This window comes from Caenorhabditis elegans, chromosome X, assembly GCF_000002985.6.
Source record: "Caenorhabditis elegans chromosome X".
Taxonomy (NCBI): Eukaryota; Metazoa; Nematoda; class Chromadorea; order Rhabditida; family Rhabditidae; genus Caenorhabditis; species Caenorhabditis elegans.
Window position 1 is genome coordinate 15,806,035 of NC_003284.9, and position 18,253 is coordinate 15,824,287.

The following is an 18,253-nucleotide window of genomic DNA, read 5'->3' on the forward strand; positions in this document are numbered from 1 at the left end:
TTTTGAAACATTTCGGGTCCAAAAAGCAAATTCTCAAATTTCGGTACTCCACCTCTAATGTCGGAAATTAAAAACTTCAAAAAATTTGACAAACCGTTATATATATATTTTTTTCTCAAAGCAAGCATTTTTTAAAATAATTTTATTTGAATAGATCTTTCAATTGCCAACCAGAATCCTGTGCCATTTGTAGTTTTATGAAACGATTTGCATGTTGTTGAAGAATTCTTTCTCAAAACATATAATTTTTGTGAAGTAAATGTGACAAGACACTACATCTATAATTCTGTGATTTACAACCTTAATAATGTTTTGTTGTCGATTCTGCCCCTTACAGGTTTATCCCGACAATTTTACAGTACTCTAATATATATGGTTTTCCATTGAATAGCCCACTATTCTTAACCAATATCCGTACTGTTGTGTTGTACAATTATTATCTCTTTATTACATTTTGTTCCATTCAAATCCGTTCAGTATTCGCTAAGATATCAATCACCATATATATATATATTTGTATTCAAACCGCGCGCCACCAGCTTATGGTAGCGCCTTCGCGGCGAGACCCATTGCGTCTCTAACTACTTGGCGCCGTGCCAACTTCACCGCCACCCGCGAGTTAACAACTTGTTTGTTACAGAATTGGTGAAATACGATGCTGATGATATGTTGTTGATGCCGTTATTCTTATCAGAATACTTCTAATCCTTATTAATACCAACATCCACAACATATCACACCTTCTATATCCACACGCATTATTTTCCAGCGTGAATTACATCTCAAACCCCTATTTGAATTATATATTTCTGAATTGACCCACATTTACCTTCGTATTGATTGAGAGGGTCTTTACACCAACACCAACAAAATTTAATACCATCTTCTATTGTTCCTTATTGTATTTCCCTCCTTTTACTTGTTTTATCCTATTTAGAATCCTGCGTTACCCAAAAAATAGATTGGCATACCAAAAAACAGATTGGCATACCAAAAAATAGATTGGCATACCAAAAAAAAGATTGACATACCAAAAAATAAATTGGCATACCAAAAAACAGATTGACATACCAAAAAATAGATTGGCATACCAAAAAATAGATTGACATACCAAAAAATAGATTGGCATACCAAAAAACAGATTGGCATACCAAAAAATAGATTGGCATACCAAAAAATAGATTGACATACCAAAAAATAGATTGGCATACCAAAAAATAGATTGACATACCAAAAAATAGATTGGCATACCAAAAAATAGATTGACATACCAAAAAATAGATTGGCATACCAAAAAACAGATTGGCATACCAAAAAATAGATTGGCATACCAAAAAACAGATTGGCATACCAAAAAATAGATTGGCATACCAAAAAATAGATTGACATACCAAAAAATAGATTGGCATACCAAAAAATAGATTTTGGTGAACGGCCAGAGTCACTAAATTTGGTGAAGGGCCAGAGTCACTATTTTTGGTGAACGGCCAGAGTCACTATTTTTGGAGAACGGCCAGAGTCACTATTTTTGGTGAACGGCCAGAGTCACTATTTTTGGAGAACGGCCAGAGTCACTATTTTTGGTGAACGGCCAGAGTCACTATTTTTGGTGAACGGCCATAGTCACTAAATTTGGTAAACGGCCAGAGTCACTATTTTTGGTGAACGGCCAGAGTCACTATTTTTGGTGAACGGCCAGAGTCACTAAATTTGGTGAACGGCCAGAGTCACTATTTTTGGTGAACGGCCAGAGTCACTATTTTTGGTGAACGGCCATAGTCACTAAATTTGGTGAACGGCCAGAGTCACTATTTTTGGTGAACGGCCAGAGTCACTATTTTTGGTGAACGGCCATAGTCACTAAATTTGGTGAACGGCCAGAGTCACTAAATTTGGTGAACGGCCATAGTCACTAAATTTGGTGAACGGCCAGAGTCACTATTTTTGGTGAACGGCCAGAGTCACTAAATTTGGTGAACGGCCAGAGTCACTATTTTTGGTGAACGGCCAGAGTCACTATTTTTGGTGAACGGCCATAGTCACTAAATTTGGTGAACGGCCATAGTCACTAAATTTAGTGAACGGCCATAGTCACTAAATTTGGTGAACGGCCAGAGTCACTAAATTTGGTGAACGGCCAGAGTCACTAAATTTGGTGAACGGCCAGAGTCACTATTTTTGGTGAACGGCCAGAGTCACTATTTTTGGTGAACGGCCAGAGTCACTAAATTTGGTGACCGGCCAGAGTCACTATTTTTGGTGAACGGCCAGAGTCACTATTTTTGGTGAACGGCCAGAGTCACTATTTTTGGTGAACGGCCAGAGTCACTATTTTTGGTGAACGGCCAGAGTCACTATTTTTGGTGAACGGCCAGAGTCACTATTTTTGGTGAACGGCCAGAGTCACTATTTTTGGTGAACGGCCAGAGTCACTATTTTTGGAGAACGGCCAGAGTCACTAAATTTGGTGAACGGCCAGAGTCACTATTTTTGGTGAACGGCCAGAGTCACTAAATTTGGTGAACGGCCAGAGTCACTATTTTTGGTGAACGGCCAGAGTCACTAAATTTGGTGAACGGCCAGAGTCACTATTTTTGGTGAACGGCCAGAGTCACTATTTTTGGTGAACGGCCAGAGTCACTATTTTTGGTGAACGGCCAGAGTCACTATTTTTGGTGAACGGCCAGAGTCACTAAATTTGGTGAACGGCCAGAGTCACTATTTTTGGTGAACGGCCAGAGTCACTATTTTTGGTGAACGGCCAGAGTCACTATTTTTGGTGAACGGCCATAGTCACTAAATTTGGTGAACGGCCAGAGTCACTATTTTTGGTGAACGGCCAGAGTCACTATTTTTGGTGAACGGCCATAGTCACTAAATTTGGTGAACGGCCAGAGTCACTAAATTTGGTGAACGGCCATAGTCACTAAATTTGGTGAACGGCCAGAGTCACTATTTTTGGTGAACGGCCAGAGTCACTAAATTTGGTGAACGGCCAGAGTCACTATTTTTGGTGAACGGCCAGAGTCACTATTTTTGGTGAACGGCCATAGTCACTAAATTTGGTGAACGGCCATAGTCACTAAATTTAGTGAACGGCCATAGTCACTAAATTTGGTGAACGGCCAGAGTCACTAAATTTGGTGAACGGCCAGAGTCACTAAATTTGGTGAACGGCCAGAGTCACTATTTTTGGTGAACGGACAGAGTCACTATTTTTGGTGAACGGCCAGAGTCACTAAATTTGGTGACCGGCCAGAGTCACTATTTTTGGTGAACGGCCAGAGTCACTATTTTTGGTGAACGGCCAGAGTCACTATTTTTGGTGAACGGCCAGAGTCACTATTTTTGGTGAACGGCCAGAGTCACTATTTTTGGTGAACGGCCAGAGTCACTATTTTTGGTGAACGGCCAGAGTCACTATTTTTGGTGAACGGCCAGAGTCACTATTTTTGGTGAACGGCCAGAGTCACTATTTTTGGTGAACGGCCAGAGTCACTATTTTTGGTGAACGGCCAGAGTCACTATTTTTGGTGAACGGCCAGAGTCACTATTTTTGGTGAACGGCCAGAGTCACTATTTTTGGTGAACGGCCAGAGTCACTAAATTTGGTGAACGGCCAGAGTCACTATTTTTGGTGAACGGCCAGAGTCACTATTTTTGGTGAACGGCCAGAGTCACTATTTTTGGTGAACGGCCAGAGTCACTAAATTTGGTGAACGGCCAGAGTCACTATTTTTGGAGAACGGCCAGAGTCACTATTTTTGGTGAACGGCCAGAGTCACTATTTTTGGAGAACGGCCAGAGTCACTATTTTTGGTGAACGGCCAGAGTCACTATTTTTGGTGAACGGCCATAGTCACTAAATTTGGTAAACGGCCAGAGTCACTATTTTTGGTGAACGGCCAGAGTCACTATTTTTGGTGAACGGCCAGAGTCACTAAATTTGGTGAACGGCCAGAGTCACTATTTTTGGTGAACGGCCAGAGTCACTATTTTTGGTGAACGGCCATAGTCACTAAATTTGGTGAACGGCCAGAGTCACTATTTTTGGTGAACGGCCAGAGTCACTATTTTTGGTGAACGGCCATAGTCACTAAATTTGGTGAACGGCCAGAGTCACTAAATTTGGTGAACGGCCATAGTCACTAAATTTGGTGAACGGCCAGAGTCACTATTTTTGGTGAACGGCCAGAGTCACTAAATTTGGTGAACGGCCAGAGTCACTATTTTTGGTGAACGGCCAGAGTCACTATTTTTGGTGAACGGCCATAGTCACTAAATTTGGTGAACGGCCATAGTCACTAAATTTAGTGAACGGCCATAGTCACTAAATTTGGTGAACGGCCAGAGTCACTAAATTTGGTGAACGGCCAGAGTCACTAAATTTGGTGAACGGCCAGAGTCACTATTTTTGGTGAACGGACAGAGTCACTATTTTTGGTGAACGGCCAGAGTCACTAAATTTGGTGACCGGCCAGAGTCACTATTTTTGGTGAACGGCCAGAGTCACTATTTTTGGTGAACGGCCAGAGTCACTATTTTTGGTGAACGGCCAGAGTCACTATTTTTGGTGAACGGCCAGAGTCACTATTTTTGGTGAACGGCCAGAGTCACTATTTTTGGTGAACGGCCAGAGTCACTATTTTTGGTGAACGGCCAGAGTCACTATTTTTGGTGAACGGCCAGAGTCACTATTTTTGGAGAACGGCCAGAGTCACTAAATTTGGTGAACGGCCAGAGTCACTATTTTTGGTGAACGGCCAGAGTCACTAAATTTGGTGAACGGCCAGAGTCACTATTTTTGGTGAACGGCCAGAGTCACTAAATTTGGTGAACGGCCAGAGTCACTATTTTTGGTGAACGGCCAGAGTCACTATTTTTGGTGAACGGCCAGAGTCACTATTTTTGGTGAACGGCCAGAGTCACTAAATTTGGTGAACGGCCAGAGTCACTATTTTTGGTGAACGGCCAGAGTCACTAAATTTGGTGAACGGCCAGAGTCACTATTTTTGGTGAACGGCCAGAGTCACTATTTTTGGTGAACGGCCAGAGTCACTAAATTTGGTGAACGGCCAGAGTCACTAAATTTGGTGAACGGCCAGAGTCACTAAATTTGGTGAACGGCCAGAGTCACTATTTTTGGTGAAACAATCTAGTTTTTCGTGTAACAATCTATTTTTTCGTGTAACAATCTATTTTTCGTGTAACAATCTATTTTTTCGTGTAACAATCTATTTTTTCGTATAACAATCTATTTTTTCGTATATTGTTTTCAGACAATTTCGAGTCTAATAAAGCAATAAAAAATTCAACTACACCACCTTCAACAGAAAAATCCAACCCTAACTAATGTAAATAACAGTCAGCATTTCACAACAAATCAATTCAAACCCCACAAAAAATGTGTGCGTCGCCCCGGTCCCCTTTCTAACATTTGGTTCGTTTTCCCCACTCCCATTCGCATTTCTTCTCCCCTGTTCACGAGGTATACCGTAGTTTTCTCCCTTCGCTTTCCTTTGCATAAACATAATCGACATAAAGTGTGGGATACGAGACGCAAAGAAAGGAGACTCGGGGTGTGTGGGACAGACTTTTTTCCTTTCTCAACAGAAATCTGGCAATGACATTTCATAATATGGTATTTGTGTGTTCGCTGTACCCTCAAATGTTTTCGTTTTTTCAATAAATAAAATTGAATTTTGATCTTCAGAAAAATGGTTTCTAAACTTGATAATGAAAATACACTATGCACCTCTAGCACACAGTCCCCTCTGCATCTTATGGCAATCAGTAAAATCATGCAGCAAAGGCGAGAGACACATGGCTCGACAAACCAGACAACGAGAGGAGCTTGGCGCTGTGCCTCTCACATACAGTTCCTCCTGTCTCTGCTCATTGCGTCAATCAATAAAAAGCGAGAGCCACATGTATGTACCGCGGCACAACTCCTCCGTGTTGGTGCGAGGAAGCAAAGATGCAGATATTGGAGAGAGGAGCGACACAACCAGCAGTAAGTCATTTGAACTGACAATAGGAGGTCTTCTTGTAATAGATAAAGTGAGTTTTTTGTTGAAATTTGATATCTGACTATTGTGAAAACGTGAAGCAACACTTAAGAGGGTTTGAATTGTTTGCTTTCTTATTTCATATAATGATACTGTAGTGGTACAATAGTGGTACGGTAGGAGTACTGTATGATTACGGTAGTTTCAGAAAAATTAGTTTTCAGCCCCAGAAGTCGGGGGCCGCGCCGAAGGTGCGGTCCACGGCTGGTTCTAAATAGGTGTTTACATTTTTATCATTGTCAACAATTTATAAATTTTGTGATATAAATCTTTTTTTTTTCTATATTATTTTTCTGAACTTGGGCTTTGGGCTGTTATGGGGCTTGGGTGGCGCCGGAATCGGCTCCCAAAAATCGAGAGGCAAGAGGCATCCCCCATAACAGCCCTACTAACTAATGTTAGGAACACGAGTAAATTGTCATAGGTTGCCGTTAGGTTGCACTCTTCGACGATGATACACACCAGATCCACAGAAACTTCTGTTGCGTAACAAGTAGATGATGATCACTTCCTTGGCAGCTGCCCAGGAAGACGTTACTTTGCGTTTTTAGAACACTTACATTGGTGAGACCTGTATGTACAACCAAAACATTCCTAGAATTCGTTTCAAAAAGCATCGTGACTAATGCCGTTTTATTTCAAAATTTTCATCCAGTTCTACTGTGGGCTGACATTTCGCTAGTGATTTAAAAATTTCAGTTCCAATTTGAACTTCAACTATTCTATGCTTCTTTTTTTTCGAGCCCTCATTCTTGTCTAGTCCCATTCTCCTCACATATGAATGCTTTCCGAAGATGGCCAAGTATTGCCACCTGCCTCGAATAAGACCTCCAATGTTTTAACTCCTATCTGGCCGTCATTTTTTATTTCCTTTTTTTCTCACAGTTTCTGCTTTCTCTTGATTTTCAAAATCTAAATTCATTCCTGCTTGTACAAAACAATTTTCAGGATCCTCAACTACATGTATTGTCAGTGCAACATGCAACCACAAAAACGTTCAAAAGGACTTTCTTTCCTATTGCGTCGCAAAAAGGCAAGGCGCAAAAACACAATGAGCGAAATCTGAATGCCGCCTAAAATAATGGAATAATTGACACCCATAAAGGTAAACGATAATGTTAGTCGTTTTGTATTTGAACTTTTTTTTTGATAGATTTTATTTTTTCGTGCCCTAATTCAAAAAAAAAAACCACAGCTGCAATCGCTTAATTTCAATGAAAAAATCTAAAAATCTGAGTTTGAAGATTGTAAAAAGAATTTTTGATAAAAAATCGTATTATTTATTTATGACAAAGTTTGAGACACCCGCCAATCGCCATCTGTCACTCCGCCCACAAATGCTTCTTACGAAAGTTTAAATATTTTTCTTCAGATTTTTAACAAGCTTAATCTCTTTGATCTGGAATACTGGAAGATCTCGAAGGTCTGGATATTCCGCTGATTCTCCGATGACATCGTCCTCTAAAAATAGGATTTTCTACTGATAAAGTAAGTCAACTTTATACGTTCTTTGTCTCAATTCTCCTGCGAGCAAAACAGTTGGATTTACATTATTCCATATTTTTAATTGTTTGAGAGTCAAAAACTGGTTCATCTGGCTGTACTCTTTTTTAAATTCAAATTAATCTTTGTCGTTGTTCACATACATACGTAATATTTCTCCAGTCTAATAGACATTCTCCTGCAGTTTTTTTCTAGTTTCCTACGTGAGCAATAAGAAAAGGAAGATGATGTCCGTTTGAGCAACCACCCTGTGTTAGACGTCCAACTGCCCCGCCCTTACTATTATTGCACTGTTCTCCAATTAACAGCTGCCTGTTGTACCGTATTTCATTTTTCGGGATACCTTGATCAGTCTGTCTTCGTCTTCATTTTACCTTAGCGCTAAATTCCTCCGAATCTTCTTTTTTCCAAAAACTTTTTGAAAAAATTTGAATTCCAACTTTTCAGAGTTCACCAAAACATTCAATCTTCAAATCACATTCATCGCCTCTGTCAATCTACTATCTCCGAGTTTTATTGGAAATCATGGATATAAAGGTATTTATTAAATATTAAAAAAGTTTTGAAGTAATCAACTTCTAATATATGATAGTTAACATTAAAATTTGATACTTCAATTGAAGTTTCTTTTTGAAAATTAAAGCTATGCTAATGGATTTTGCAATTAAAATTTTACTTAGGACTTACTACACTCATTTGAATGCCTTCTGGATTTTTGTTTAGATTTATTGTACTTTCCGTTTTTCAGAGTTCCATCCCAACTTCATTCCGGTACTTACAAATTGCCATTACTTTCAACATGCCGCTACAACAAGAGACTTGCATCTGCTAGTGCTGGAACAAGGATTAAAAGGTATGGAAATGTTTTATAAAAAACCTAAAACCGCTTCTACGTGTTTCATATTTCAAAAGAAATAATTAGCGCTATTTCGAAAAAATTTTCATCTCTCCTTTTTTAATTAAAAATCAAGTTTTCAACACGAAGTTATAAATTAACAAAAATTGAAGTGGTATTAATTGAAGTGTTTCGTATTAGAAGCATAATTATGTAGACCAAAAGATATTTAGCGCGTACAAGTCAGATACGTATCATATACATCACAGTTTCTTGCGCAACATGGATGGCAAGCTGATACTTTGCTCATTACACGAGCAGCACATCTGTTACGCAACAACAGAACGGCTATGATGATCATGAAAGTCAAAGTTGATTTGGTGGTTTCTAGAAAAGACGGGATTGTCATCTACCGCTCATGTTACCAATCCTTCTCCACTGTAGGATGTGCGCACACAGAACTCTTTGTATCATCGGATCTCAATTTTTTCAGTCTTCGAATCGACTGATATCTTCTTCATCTTGTCATCCACAATCAACATTCTCAAGTTCGAACTCCTGATGGATTTTCCCAAGTATGCAGAGAATGCTCCTTAGAAGTTCTTGTCGGTACGCCATTTTAATTGGGAGTTTTTTGGGTTTATTTAAGGGGTAGGAGAATAGGTGTTCTTTTTTTTGGAAAAAAAAAATTCAATCAAGGCGGGGAAGGGGTACGGGAAGAGTTAGATACGTTGATTTAGCACTATCGGGGGTTTTTATAAAGAATAGTGAAATGGTAGGAAAATTCAACGGGAGAGTTGAACTTGAGGTAATTAAAAATGGAGTAGCGCCAGTGAAGAAAGTATTTGAAACTATGTACTCATACGGCGCCAAAAGGACAAAATATCATAGTAAAATTTTTCAAAAAAAGTTTATAGATGTTTTATTTACTGTCAAAAACCGAAAATAACTCAGTTTTGCCACTCATAATTTTGGAAGTCAACCAGAAAAGATAATTTTTCTATGATTTTTATACCTCAATTTTGTATTAGTTCTATCAAAACATTCTAGGGAACGGAAAGCACTGTTTTTTAATTTGGAATTTTGACAAAACTTTAACTGGAAATTTTGAAAAATCTGAAATTTTTTGTGGCGTTATTATGATGTTCTATTGTTTGGGTCATACTAAGTATGTACACAAATTCCCCTTCGGCGCTACTCCGCCTTTAAGTACATAATTTTTGGTTGTAGGTAAGAAAAATCAAAAAATGTGAAATGGGTTAATGGCATTGAGAATGTGTGACGTTTTCTAGGATTTTTTTTTGATGTGAAGTATAGTTTTTATGATATTTATGCTTTTACAGCTGTTTGAAAACATTTTGAAGTTTGATTTTTGTACAGAAAAAGAACTAGCCAACTAGCATTTTGAACCCGTTTACATTTAAATTGTGAGACTTTCAATTAAAAACTATGCTTCATCTTTTCAAATTTTTATTTTAAAGGAGGACTATCGGTTTGGGGTATTATTGTACGTATAGACTCATCATGTGTAAACTGAACTGTTAAAAATATGATGGTGGTTCACAATTTCTAAAAAATGGGCAAATTTCAGTTTGAATCTCAAATTTTGCAAATTTTCTGTGTCGCAGCTGTCAAAAATTGACTTTATTGCATATTTTGGTTATTTTACTCTTGTTATGATGTTTGTCAATGTACACTTTAGGCCGAATGGTAATCAAAAAATAAAAGAAATTAAAAGTTGGTTACTTATCTGTTTTGAAAATATCTTAATCAACGAATTAACGCGAGATAAACGACAAAACTATGTAATTAAAGATGATAATCAAATAAAAATTAAATTCCGGTTTTTTTTTCAAAATTTCGAACCACCATTTATTCTTTCATTCAGCGCATTTTTTTTTAGTTTTCACAAGCAATAAAACTCGGAACCGTTATTCCTCTTCTAGGATACTATATTTTTGCTTCTCATTCGCGTCACTGCGCCTGATCACGCATTTGAAACAGCTAAGCTGTACTGTTACAGCTTTAAATGTTATCATTATCCTATTCTGTCGTTTTTAATTTTTGGGACGCTTCCTTTTTGTGAAACAAGTTTACGTGGACTTTATTACTTGGACTTTCAAAATCTCACTAGTTAATAGATTTTCAGATCAAGAAACTTTTCACAAAGATTTTTGTCATCGCTCATTTAACGGTGTAAGTTATTTGATGAATTTCTCTCACATTTGATAGCGAACTTTTGGAAAATTCTTATCACATATTTCTGTAAATACAGTACATAGTTTTGCAAAAAAATTACTTTTTAAATCATTTGTTTATAAAGATTTTTGACTAATATACTAAACATTTTAATAATAAAATAATACTAAACATTTTTCCAAAACGGTATTAGGTCTATTTAATTATAATAATTTAAAATTTTCAGCTTTCAGGTGATTAGATCTTGAGGATCTTGATTCCAATGATAACGAAAGTTGCTTGAGCATGATTCGCAACGCATAATCCACAATTTAAAGGAATTCAAAAAAAGAAGGGTAAAAAAAATTTCCTTCCAGACATAAACTACAGAGATTATGTTTTCAGTGCAACCAGCAACAAAATGACGTCATCGACGCCGTGAACTGCCTCTGCTCAAAGAACATTACCCGTTTCCAGCCATAACGGATGAATGTTCAAATGTAAGAGGTTGCAAGAAGGGAACAGAAACGAGACAGTGGTGTCGTCTGCGTCTCCTGGCATATTTTTTTGTACAAAATTTTTGAAAATTTTTGAATTAAAAATTTTTTTTCTTGCATTTTTGCAGGTTCTAACCCAGACAATGGTCAAATAAAAAAACTGAAATGAACATATGTATTTTGGAATTTAACAGAAAACACTTTTTGGCCGACTTCCATAGGTGAAAACTAAGTAATTGTCAATTTTTACCAATAAATTGAAAAAAAAGTAAATTTTATAAAATATCAAAAAGCTCGAGTGTACAGTGCCGGCCAAAAATATATCCCGTTTTCGATTTTCGATAAATTTACCAATTTTCCAAACGAGCACAACTTAAAAACTAGAAATATTATCGAAAAAATTTCAACTGTTAAAGTATTGCCCATAATTGCGTCTACTTGTATTCAGTTGTTTCAGTTGTTTACCTGTGTCATAACAGCATCAAATACAGCGACCGACCTCTCGCGAGCTCGTTTTTGACAACGGTTACTGATTCGGCCGTATCTCGAGAACTAATTTTTTTCTGGAAGTGTTGTTAGAGTAAAATAGTCTTCATACTACTCGCCATCATTTGACATTTCCAGAAATAAATTAGTTTTCGAGATACGGTCGAATCAGTAACCGTTGTCAAAAACGGGCTAGCGAGATGTCGGACGCTGTATTTTTTGTTATGACACAGGTGAACAACTGAAACAACTGAATACAAGTAGACGAAATTATGGGCAATACTTCATTAGTTAAACTTTCTTCGATAAAATTTCTAGTTTTTAAGTGTCTCGTTTGGAAAATTGGTAAATTTATCCAAAATCGAAACGGGGTTTTTTTTGGCCGGCACTGTATATTATAATATAATATTTTTAGATTGGTAACGGTGAAAAGTAAATGCCGACTATCTGAACACAAATACCGACTGCATTATTGAAAAAAACAACAATGAAAAAGGGAACGATTGAATTGATTTAAAGAAAACTGTTGATTTTTGTAAAAATAAAAATAAACCTATTTTGTGTTTAAAACTTGAAATTTTTTTAGCTTGTTGTTATTCATGGGTCTCGGATACCCGCTCATTATCTTACTCAATAATTTTTAACTCTTTTTTTGCTCAGATATTTTTAGCTTGAAAATGCACTCTTTTCTTCAACTTTTCAAAATATATCGGAGAATGTTAGATCATTGTTACGAAAATCAAAAATAAATTGTTTCCAATGATAGATACTATGTAGTTCAATTTTTTTTTTTTAATTCAAAAACAACGTTGCAAAATTTAACGTAGGCTATGCTCTGCATTTTGTCAAAAATTGAGATTTCCAGCTAATTTTTGACCGTTCATAATTTTTTTGTATTTCTAAAATGATTTCATCACATCACGAAATTTTGTCATTTTTAGACCATTTTTGTGCTCCAGTCTAAATTTTTAATTTTTATTAAAGACGTCTTGCATTTTTATATTTTTTCGAAGCTTTTTTTGTGTTTTTGAACTGTCCATTTATTCTTCCTAAACCTTTTTTATTTCAGACTATCTGGAGGATGGTCAAATTTGATTCTTTCAAGTTTTAATTTTTCAATTTGCCCAATTTTAATTGGCATCAATTTCGACTCTCAAAGATGCCAAGAAAAAATTCTGCTTAGAAAAAGGACTAGGCACTGCGCAAGAGGGACTTGAGCGAAAAGAAAAATTAGCTACTAAGTTAGTGAATTCACATTGAAACTCCAACAAGTTTGACATTCAGATCGTTCTGCAAAATGCTCTGCCAGCTTCAACTTGAACACTTCGTCAAGCATCATATTGGAGCAACATGGTCAGATGGAGATTGAAATAGCGATTGCTGCAACTTGAAATGGTATTTTCAATGGACAAACAAGAATAACGAGTTTGAAGTGAGTTGAACGAACGTGCAGCCGAAATCGATCTTGCTGCATTTTTATTTTGACAATTGCCAGATTTTTAAATTTTTCTGCATCGGCCTTCGGCCATGTTTAATCTACCTCTGAGCTTTGGAAGTCGTTTCTAGAAAGAGCTTTGGGTGTGTATCAAGTATCAAGTGGCTTAACGCTATTTTTTATTTATTTTTCGGCCTACGGCTAATTCTGTTAATTTAACAAGTTAATTTGGCCAAATTCAGCACAAAATGACTTGTCGTAAAAACTTTTATAAAATCAAACTAATGTTGTCGTAAAACGAATAAGATTAAAAATTTTTAGGTGCAGATGCGCAGAAGGAGGGGATCACGAAACTAACAGAAAATCTGTTTAAAAAAATTACTGCAAACTAGAAAAAAATCTGAAAGGACTGGAGCAACGGAAGGAAGATCGACGAATTTTCCAAACATGGAAATTGGATGATTGGAACAAAGAAAGAGAAGAGCAGAATCGATTTTTTTTTTGATGATTAGCATTCGAGACTGTTATTTTCACTTTCATAAAATTATATTATTTTTTAAACTGTTTCTAATAATTTTTTATTGCTTTGATGGGTTTCAGCTACCCGTTGTCTATCTATTTTTTCCCAATTTTTTGTTGCCATATTCTTGAAACAATTAATTGTTTTTTTCACTTCTTGGACAGTTAATGTAGGAAAAAAATGTCTAAACTCCTTTAGCTTGGTTTTATTTGGAATTAGAAGGTCTATGAACTGTAGTTATATTAGCGTATATTTGGATTATGAAATTTTTAGACTAAAAAAGTTTTGGCAAAAAAAGAACAGCTCTTGGAAATTTTGTATCTCAAATCATAAAAAGTAGTTATTTTGGAAGCCCAAGTATTGCTTAGTTCAAAAAAAAACGTATAATTTTTTTCAAGTTAATACACTTTTCAGACTATCTGGTGGATGGTCAAATGCTTTTTTTCAATTTTTACCCCTGAACAGTGCCAGCTGACGGAAAATTAGTTGCGAGTTAATGTAAGTTTTTTTTTACTTTTACTTCTAAGATCATTCTCTTGAGCGCTTGATATGAATTTTTCAAAAGTGAAATTTTAATTTTTTTTTCTATATGCAGTTAGATTCATTTAATCAAGCTTTCAATGTTTTTCAGCAGTACCATCTCATCGATCCAACAAGAGTCAGCACCTATTTTAACACACGACAAACAGAACATCAAATGCACAAATATCGCATGGGTTTTGAAAACATTTTCTGCAAGGTAATATATATTTGCCTTTTTGTCTTTGACTATTTTTTCTTAACATTTTGAAAATCGTAGGCTATAATTTAGAAATGTTGATAGTTTATCGGCATAAGAAAACATTTTGGAAAATATATCATCAAAATAATTTTTTTTAGCTGAACGCTCAAGAAGATCATGAAAGATGAAACAAGGAATGATTTGGAAATTGAGGAATTGAAGAACATGAACTTGGGCTATAAGCTCTGAAACGGCAAAACCCACGAGATAGCGTAAAGTTTTTGAAAATTTTCGAATAGAACTGCTGACGGTCAAGGAGCTCTAGAAGTTTCAAGGGAACATCATAAAAATGAAATCAAGGCGCTGCAAAAAGCAGTCGGAGCAACATGACAAAATCGTAGAAAAAATGGAAGCCAATTCAAATTTTTATGAACTGCTTTTGAGAGTTTTATTTTTTTCCATAAAGTATATATATATTTTTTTAATTTTTTTAACAACTTTTTTTGTTTGATGGGTTTCCGCTGCCCGTTGGTTATCTATATTTTTGTTCTTCATTGTTTTTTAACGATCAGGTTTTTGTCAGCCTCCTTCTAATAATTACCAGGTTTATCAGCAGTTTTTGTAGCGTAGCTTTATCGGCTTATAAGCTTGAAATTTTTAGACTAAAACGAACATTTTCTTAGAAGATAGCACTCAATTTTCAAGCACAAAAGTTGGAAACGTAGTCGTTTTTGAACCTTACACTTTTAGATATTCAAAATTATTTTTCAAATCATTATATTTTCAGACTATCTGGTGGATGGTCCACTGCTTTTTTTTTAAATTTTTACACTGAACAATGCCAATGATGGATTAGTTGCGAGTCTATGTCAAATTTGTGAGTTTGTTTTTAACTTTTTATGAAAAGTAGAGTGATTTCTCACATATACATATTTTTTAATTTTTTAAACGAAATTCAAAGTTTATATAAAATAATTATAGGATTAAAATGAAAAAGATTAAAAAATTTCAGGAGACTACCATGAATGGATATTTGGTACCAAAAAATCAGAAACACAAAAGGAGGAAATCAGAAAGCTGATGGAAGCTGGGGCGACTGAAGATGAGGAAATTGATGATGAAAGGAAAAAGATCAATAATGCAGATGCACTGCGAAAAGATCAGCAGAAGCACGAGCAGGATGCCAGAAAAAGATGAGCTAGAGAAAAGCCGGAAAAATCTGAAGCAAGGAAGCAGCGTGAAATTTTATAATGTGCTCAAAAATGCAATGTGTTGAAAAGAATGATCGACAAAGCTTTAAAAATTGCAGAAAGCTATTGAAACAAGAAATAGCTCACAAGCTCAACTTTGAGCAGACAGTTGATGACTATCAGGAACAACCAAGTATTGATGGACTACAAAGGACAATGCAAGCAAAATACAAGAAGAACAATTGCTTTGAAATTTTATTTTTTATTCAATAAAAGTTTTTTTTTGAGAACTGGGTTTAACTTTTATATTTGTTTAATGAGTTTTAACTACCCGTTGATTATCTATTTTCCTGTTTATTGTCTCTTGTTAATTTTCATTCATCAAATTAGGCAATTCGTTTCTTAACCTAGATTTTTTTCCTAAATTTCCAAATCCTTTCCAAGAATAACTAGACTATTTGCCTTTAAACTTAAAGTTCTGCAATTTTAAGAGCTTTTTCTGGTGTAAAGGTGGAGTAGCGCCAGTGGGGATTTTGTCTAAATGTACTTATGATGATCCAAAACAACCGAATATCTTAATAAAACACTCCAATAAATTTTAGATTTTTCATAATTTCCGGTCAAAGTTTTGGTAAGCTGCCAAAATTTTGAAAAATACGAGTTTTTGAGAAAATTTAAATAAATGTCACATGTTTCGGCTCTACAATGTTTTAATACAAATAATTTGAACAACATTAAAACATAAAAAATGCCGAAAAAAAAATTAAAAAACAAATTTTTTTGGAAAGTTTTATCATGATATTTGGTCATTTTGGGACCAAATGAGTGGTTTTTAACAATTTCCACACTGGCGCTACTCCACCTTTAAAAATTGAATTTTTTAGACTAAGCAATAATTTTAATAATAACTCTTGAAAACGAAGTCATTTCAAAGACTATTTCAATATTTTTTTTCAAACTGTTAGGTTTTAAAAATTCTCATTTTATGAAGTTGGGTTTTTCTACCCTCTTCTTAACTTGTTATAATTTTCAGACTATCTGGTGGATGGTCAAATGTTTTTTTTCAAATTTATCACCCTGGGCAATGGTAATTAATGGATCTGTCTCGAGTTTACTTGAAATGTGTGAGTTTTTGAAACGTTTACTTTGCTTTTGAAAAGATATTAATATTCATTTGATTCACTATATTTCTAATTTTTTTAATGTTTTTCAGCAGTACCGCAAATTTTCTCAAACCAACAACATCTACTTCAAGACAAACCAAAAAGAGCAATGGCACAAGGAGAACATGGAGTATGAACGCACTTTCTAGAAAGTAACATTTTTTGTCCTTTTTTCTTTGAAATATGTATTTAAAATAATTTGTCTACTTTTATCAGAAAAAAAAAACTATATTTTCTTAGCATTCTAAAATACTCTAGACAGTTTGATTGTTTATTGTCATGAGAACAAATTTCGAAAAATAAGACATCAAATTATTTTTTTTCAGAACGACGCTTCAAAAGAGCAAGAAGCTAAAGCTCAAAAAGTGGAAATCAAGAAGCTTACAGCAAACGGAAAAAACAAGGACAAGGAAGTAAAGAAATAGAACCACGTGCTGATCTTCAAAACGCTGATGCGCCCCGAACAGAGCTTCAGAAGCAAAAAAAGGGCGCCGCAAATGAAAGCAAAGGATGAGCTGGAGAAAACCTGAAGATTGAAAAGTCAAGAGCCACATAAGCAGCTGAGATGATAATAAATGATCTAGGAAACTATAAAACTGATATTACTGTTATTTTTTAGTTCCATAAATATGTTTAATTTTAGAACTTTGTTTAAAAACTTTTTTCTTTGTTCCTAATGGGTTTCTGCTACCCGTTTTCTACATACTTGTTCAAAATTGTCCTACTTCTTTTGTTTCTCATTTATCACATTTTTCGAAAAATTAGTACAATTTCAGACTATCTGGTGGAAGGTCAAATGCTTTTTTTTCAAATTTTTACACTGACGAATTCAATGGACGAATAAGTTACAAGTTTTTCTGGAACATGTGAGTTTACCCCCTGGAATTTCATGAAAAATACGACGCTTTTTTAACTTAGGTTTGAAATTTTTCGTGATGGATTTTAATTTCTCTTTTCTATAAAAATCTAGATTTTTCTGCTTTATTTCATTTCGAACGTTGAATTTTCAGCAGTACGAAGATGCTGAGAGATGAACTCAGCGAGTTGATCCAGATGAATGAAGTGCTCCGAGTGAAAAGTGATGGTTTCGGGATGCTCTAGGAGAGGCTCAACAACAAATAATCGATAGAAATAGGTTTGGGGAAGAAGGTATGTACACACGTGGTGTCAGGTTGATCTACGAAAAATGCGGGAATTTTTTCCCAAAAATATGTGACCTCAGCACGCTCTTAACCATGCAAAATCAGATGAGATGTCAGCGTCTCTTCTCCCGCATTTTTTGAAGATCAAAGAAAAATGGGACTTTCTGACTACACGTGTGTACAAAGCTTAACCATGAGCAGAACTGTGATATAATTCAAGAAATTGTATTTTATTTAAAGTTGAAACATTTTCAGAATACGTTTGGGAACACCATCGGAAAGAAATCAAGGCACTGGAAGGGCGATTTGAGTAACTGAAGAAAACCATGAAACAAGCAAGGGACACTGCAGAAAACGCGACTATTGAAGAACAAAAACTTAACAACTTTAATATTTTTTTCTTCCATAAAAATTGTTTTATTATTTCATTCTTTTCAATGTTTTTTTTTAATTTTCTTCACGGGTTTCTGCAACCCGTTATCTTTTTTTGTTAATCGTTGTTTAGTTCGTTGTTT

General features: G+C 35.5%; 1 protein-coding gene, 2 non-coding genes and 2 pseudogenes across 5 annotated transcripts; all 5 read left to right on the plus strand.

Moving 5' to 3' along the window:
• Positions 1–5,932: 5,932 nt before the first annotated feature.
• Y7A5A.11 lies at positions 5,933–13,507 on the plus strand (annotated as a pseudogene). The gene is made up of 9 exons: positions 5,933–6,013; positions 7,017–7,173; positions 7,441–7,556; positions 8,019–8,108; positions 8,320–8,424; positions 8,900–9,015; positions 10,839–11,084; positions 12,852–12,999; positions 13,324–13,507. Coding segments are annotated over exons 1-9 (1,243 nt in total).
• Positions 13,508–14,018: 511 nt separating this feature from the next.
• On the plus strand, positions 14,019–14,431 carry Y7A5A.21 (annotated as a pseudogene). Its single transcript has 3 exons — positions 14,019–14,020; positions 14,154–14,261; positions 14,402–14,431. Coding segments are annotated over exons 1-3 (140 nt in total).
• Positions 14,432–14,973: 542 nt separating this feature from the next.
• On the plus strand, positions 14,974–15,656 carry Y7A5A.22. Its single transcript, NR_131738.1, has 2 exons — positions 14,974–15,120; positions 15,256–15,656. It is a non-coding gene; the product is annotated as an Unclassified non-coding RNA Y7A5A.22 (non-coding RNA).
• An 806-nt stretch (positions 15,657–16,462) lies between these two features.
• Positions 16,463–17,238, plus strand: Y7A5A.8 (DUF1713 domain-containing protein). The gene is made up of 3 exons (NM_001395793.1): positions 16,463–16,557; positions 16,647–16,748; positions 16,923–17,238. The coding sequence occupies exons 2-3, from the start codon at positions 16,729–16,731 to the stop codon at positions 17,011–17,013; spliced, it is 111 nt and encodes a 36-aa protein (NP_001382690.1). The 5' UTR covers positions 16,463–16,557; positions 16,647–16,728; the 3' UTR covers positions 17,014–17,238.
• A 133-nt stretch (positions 17,239–17,371) lies between these two features.
• Y7A5A.23 lies at positions 17,372–18,058 on the plus strand. Its single transcript, NR_131739.1, has 3 exons — positions 17,372–17,462; positions 17,607–17,731; positions 17,994–18,058. It is a non-coding gene; the product is annotated as an Unclassified non-coding RNA Y7A5A.23 (non-coding RNA).
• Positions 18,059–18,253: the final 195 nt, after the last annotated feature.

Excerpts from the sequence above, each read along its gene's own strand:
- Y7A5A.8 (NM_001395793.1), top strand. The coding sequence starts at position 16,729 with ATGAACGCACTTTCTAGAAA. Across the intron at positions 16,749-16,922 it reads ATGAACGCACTTTCTAGAAA|AACGACGCTTCAAAAGAGCA; the intron begins GTAACATTTTTT and ends ATTTTTTTTCAG.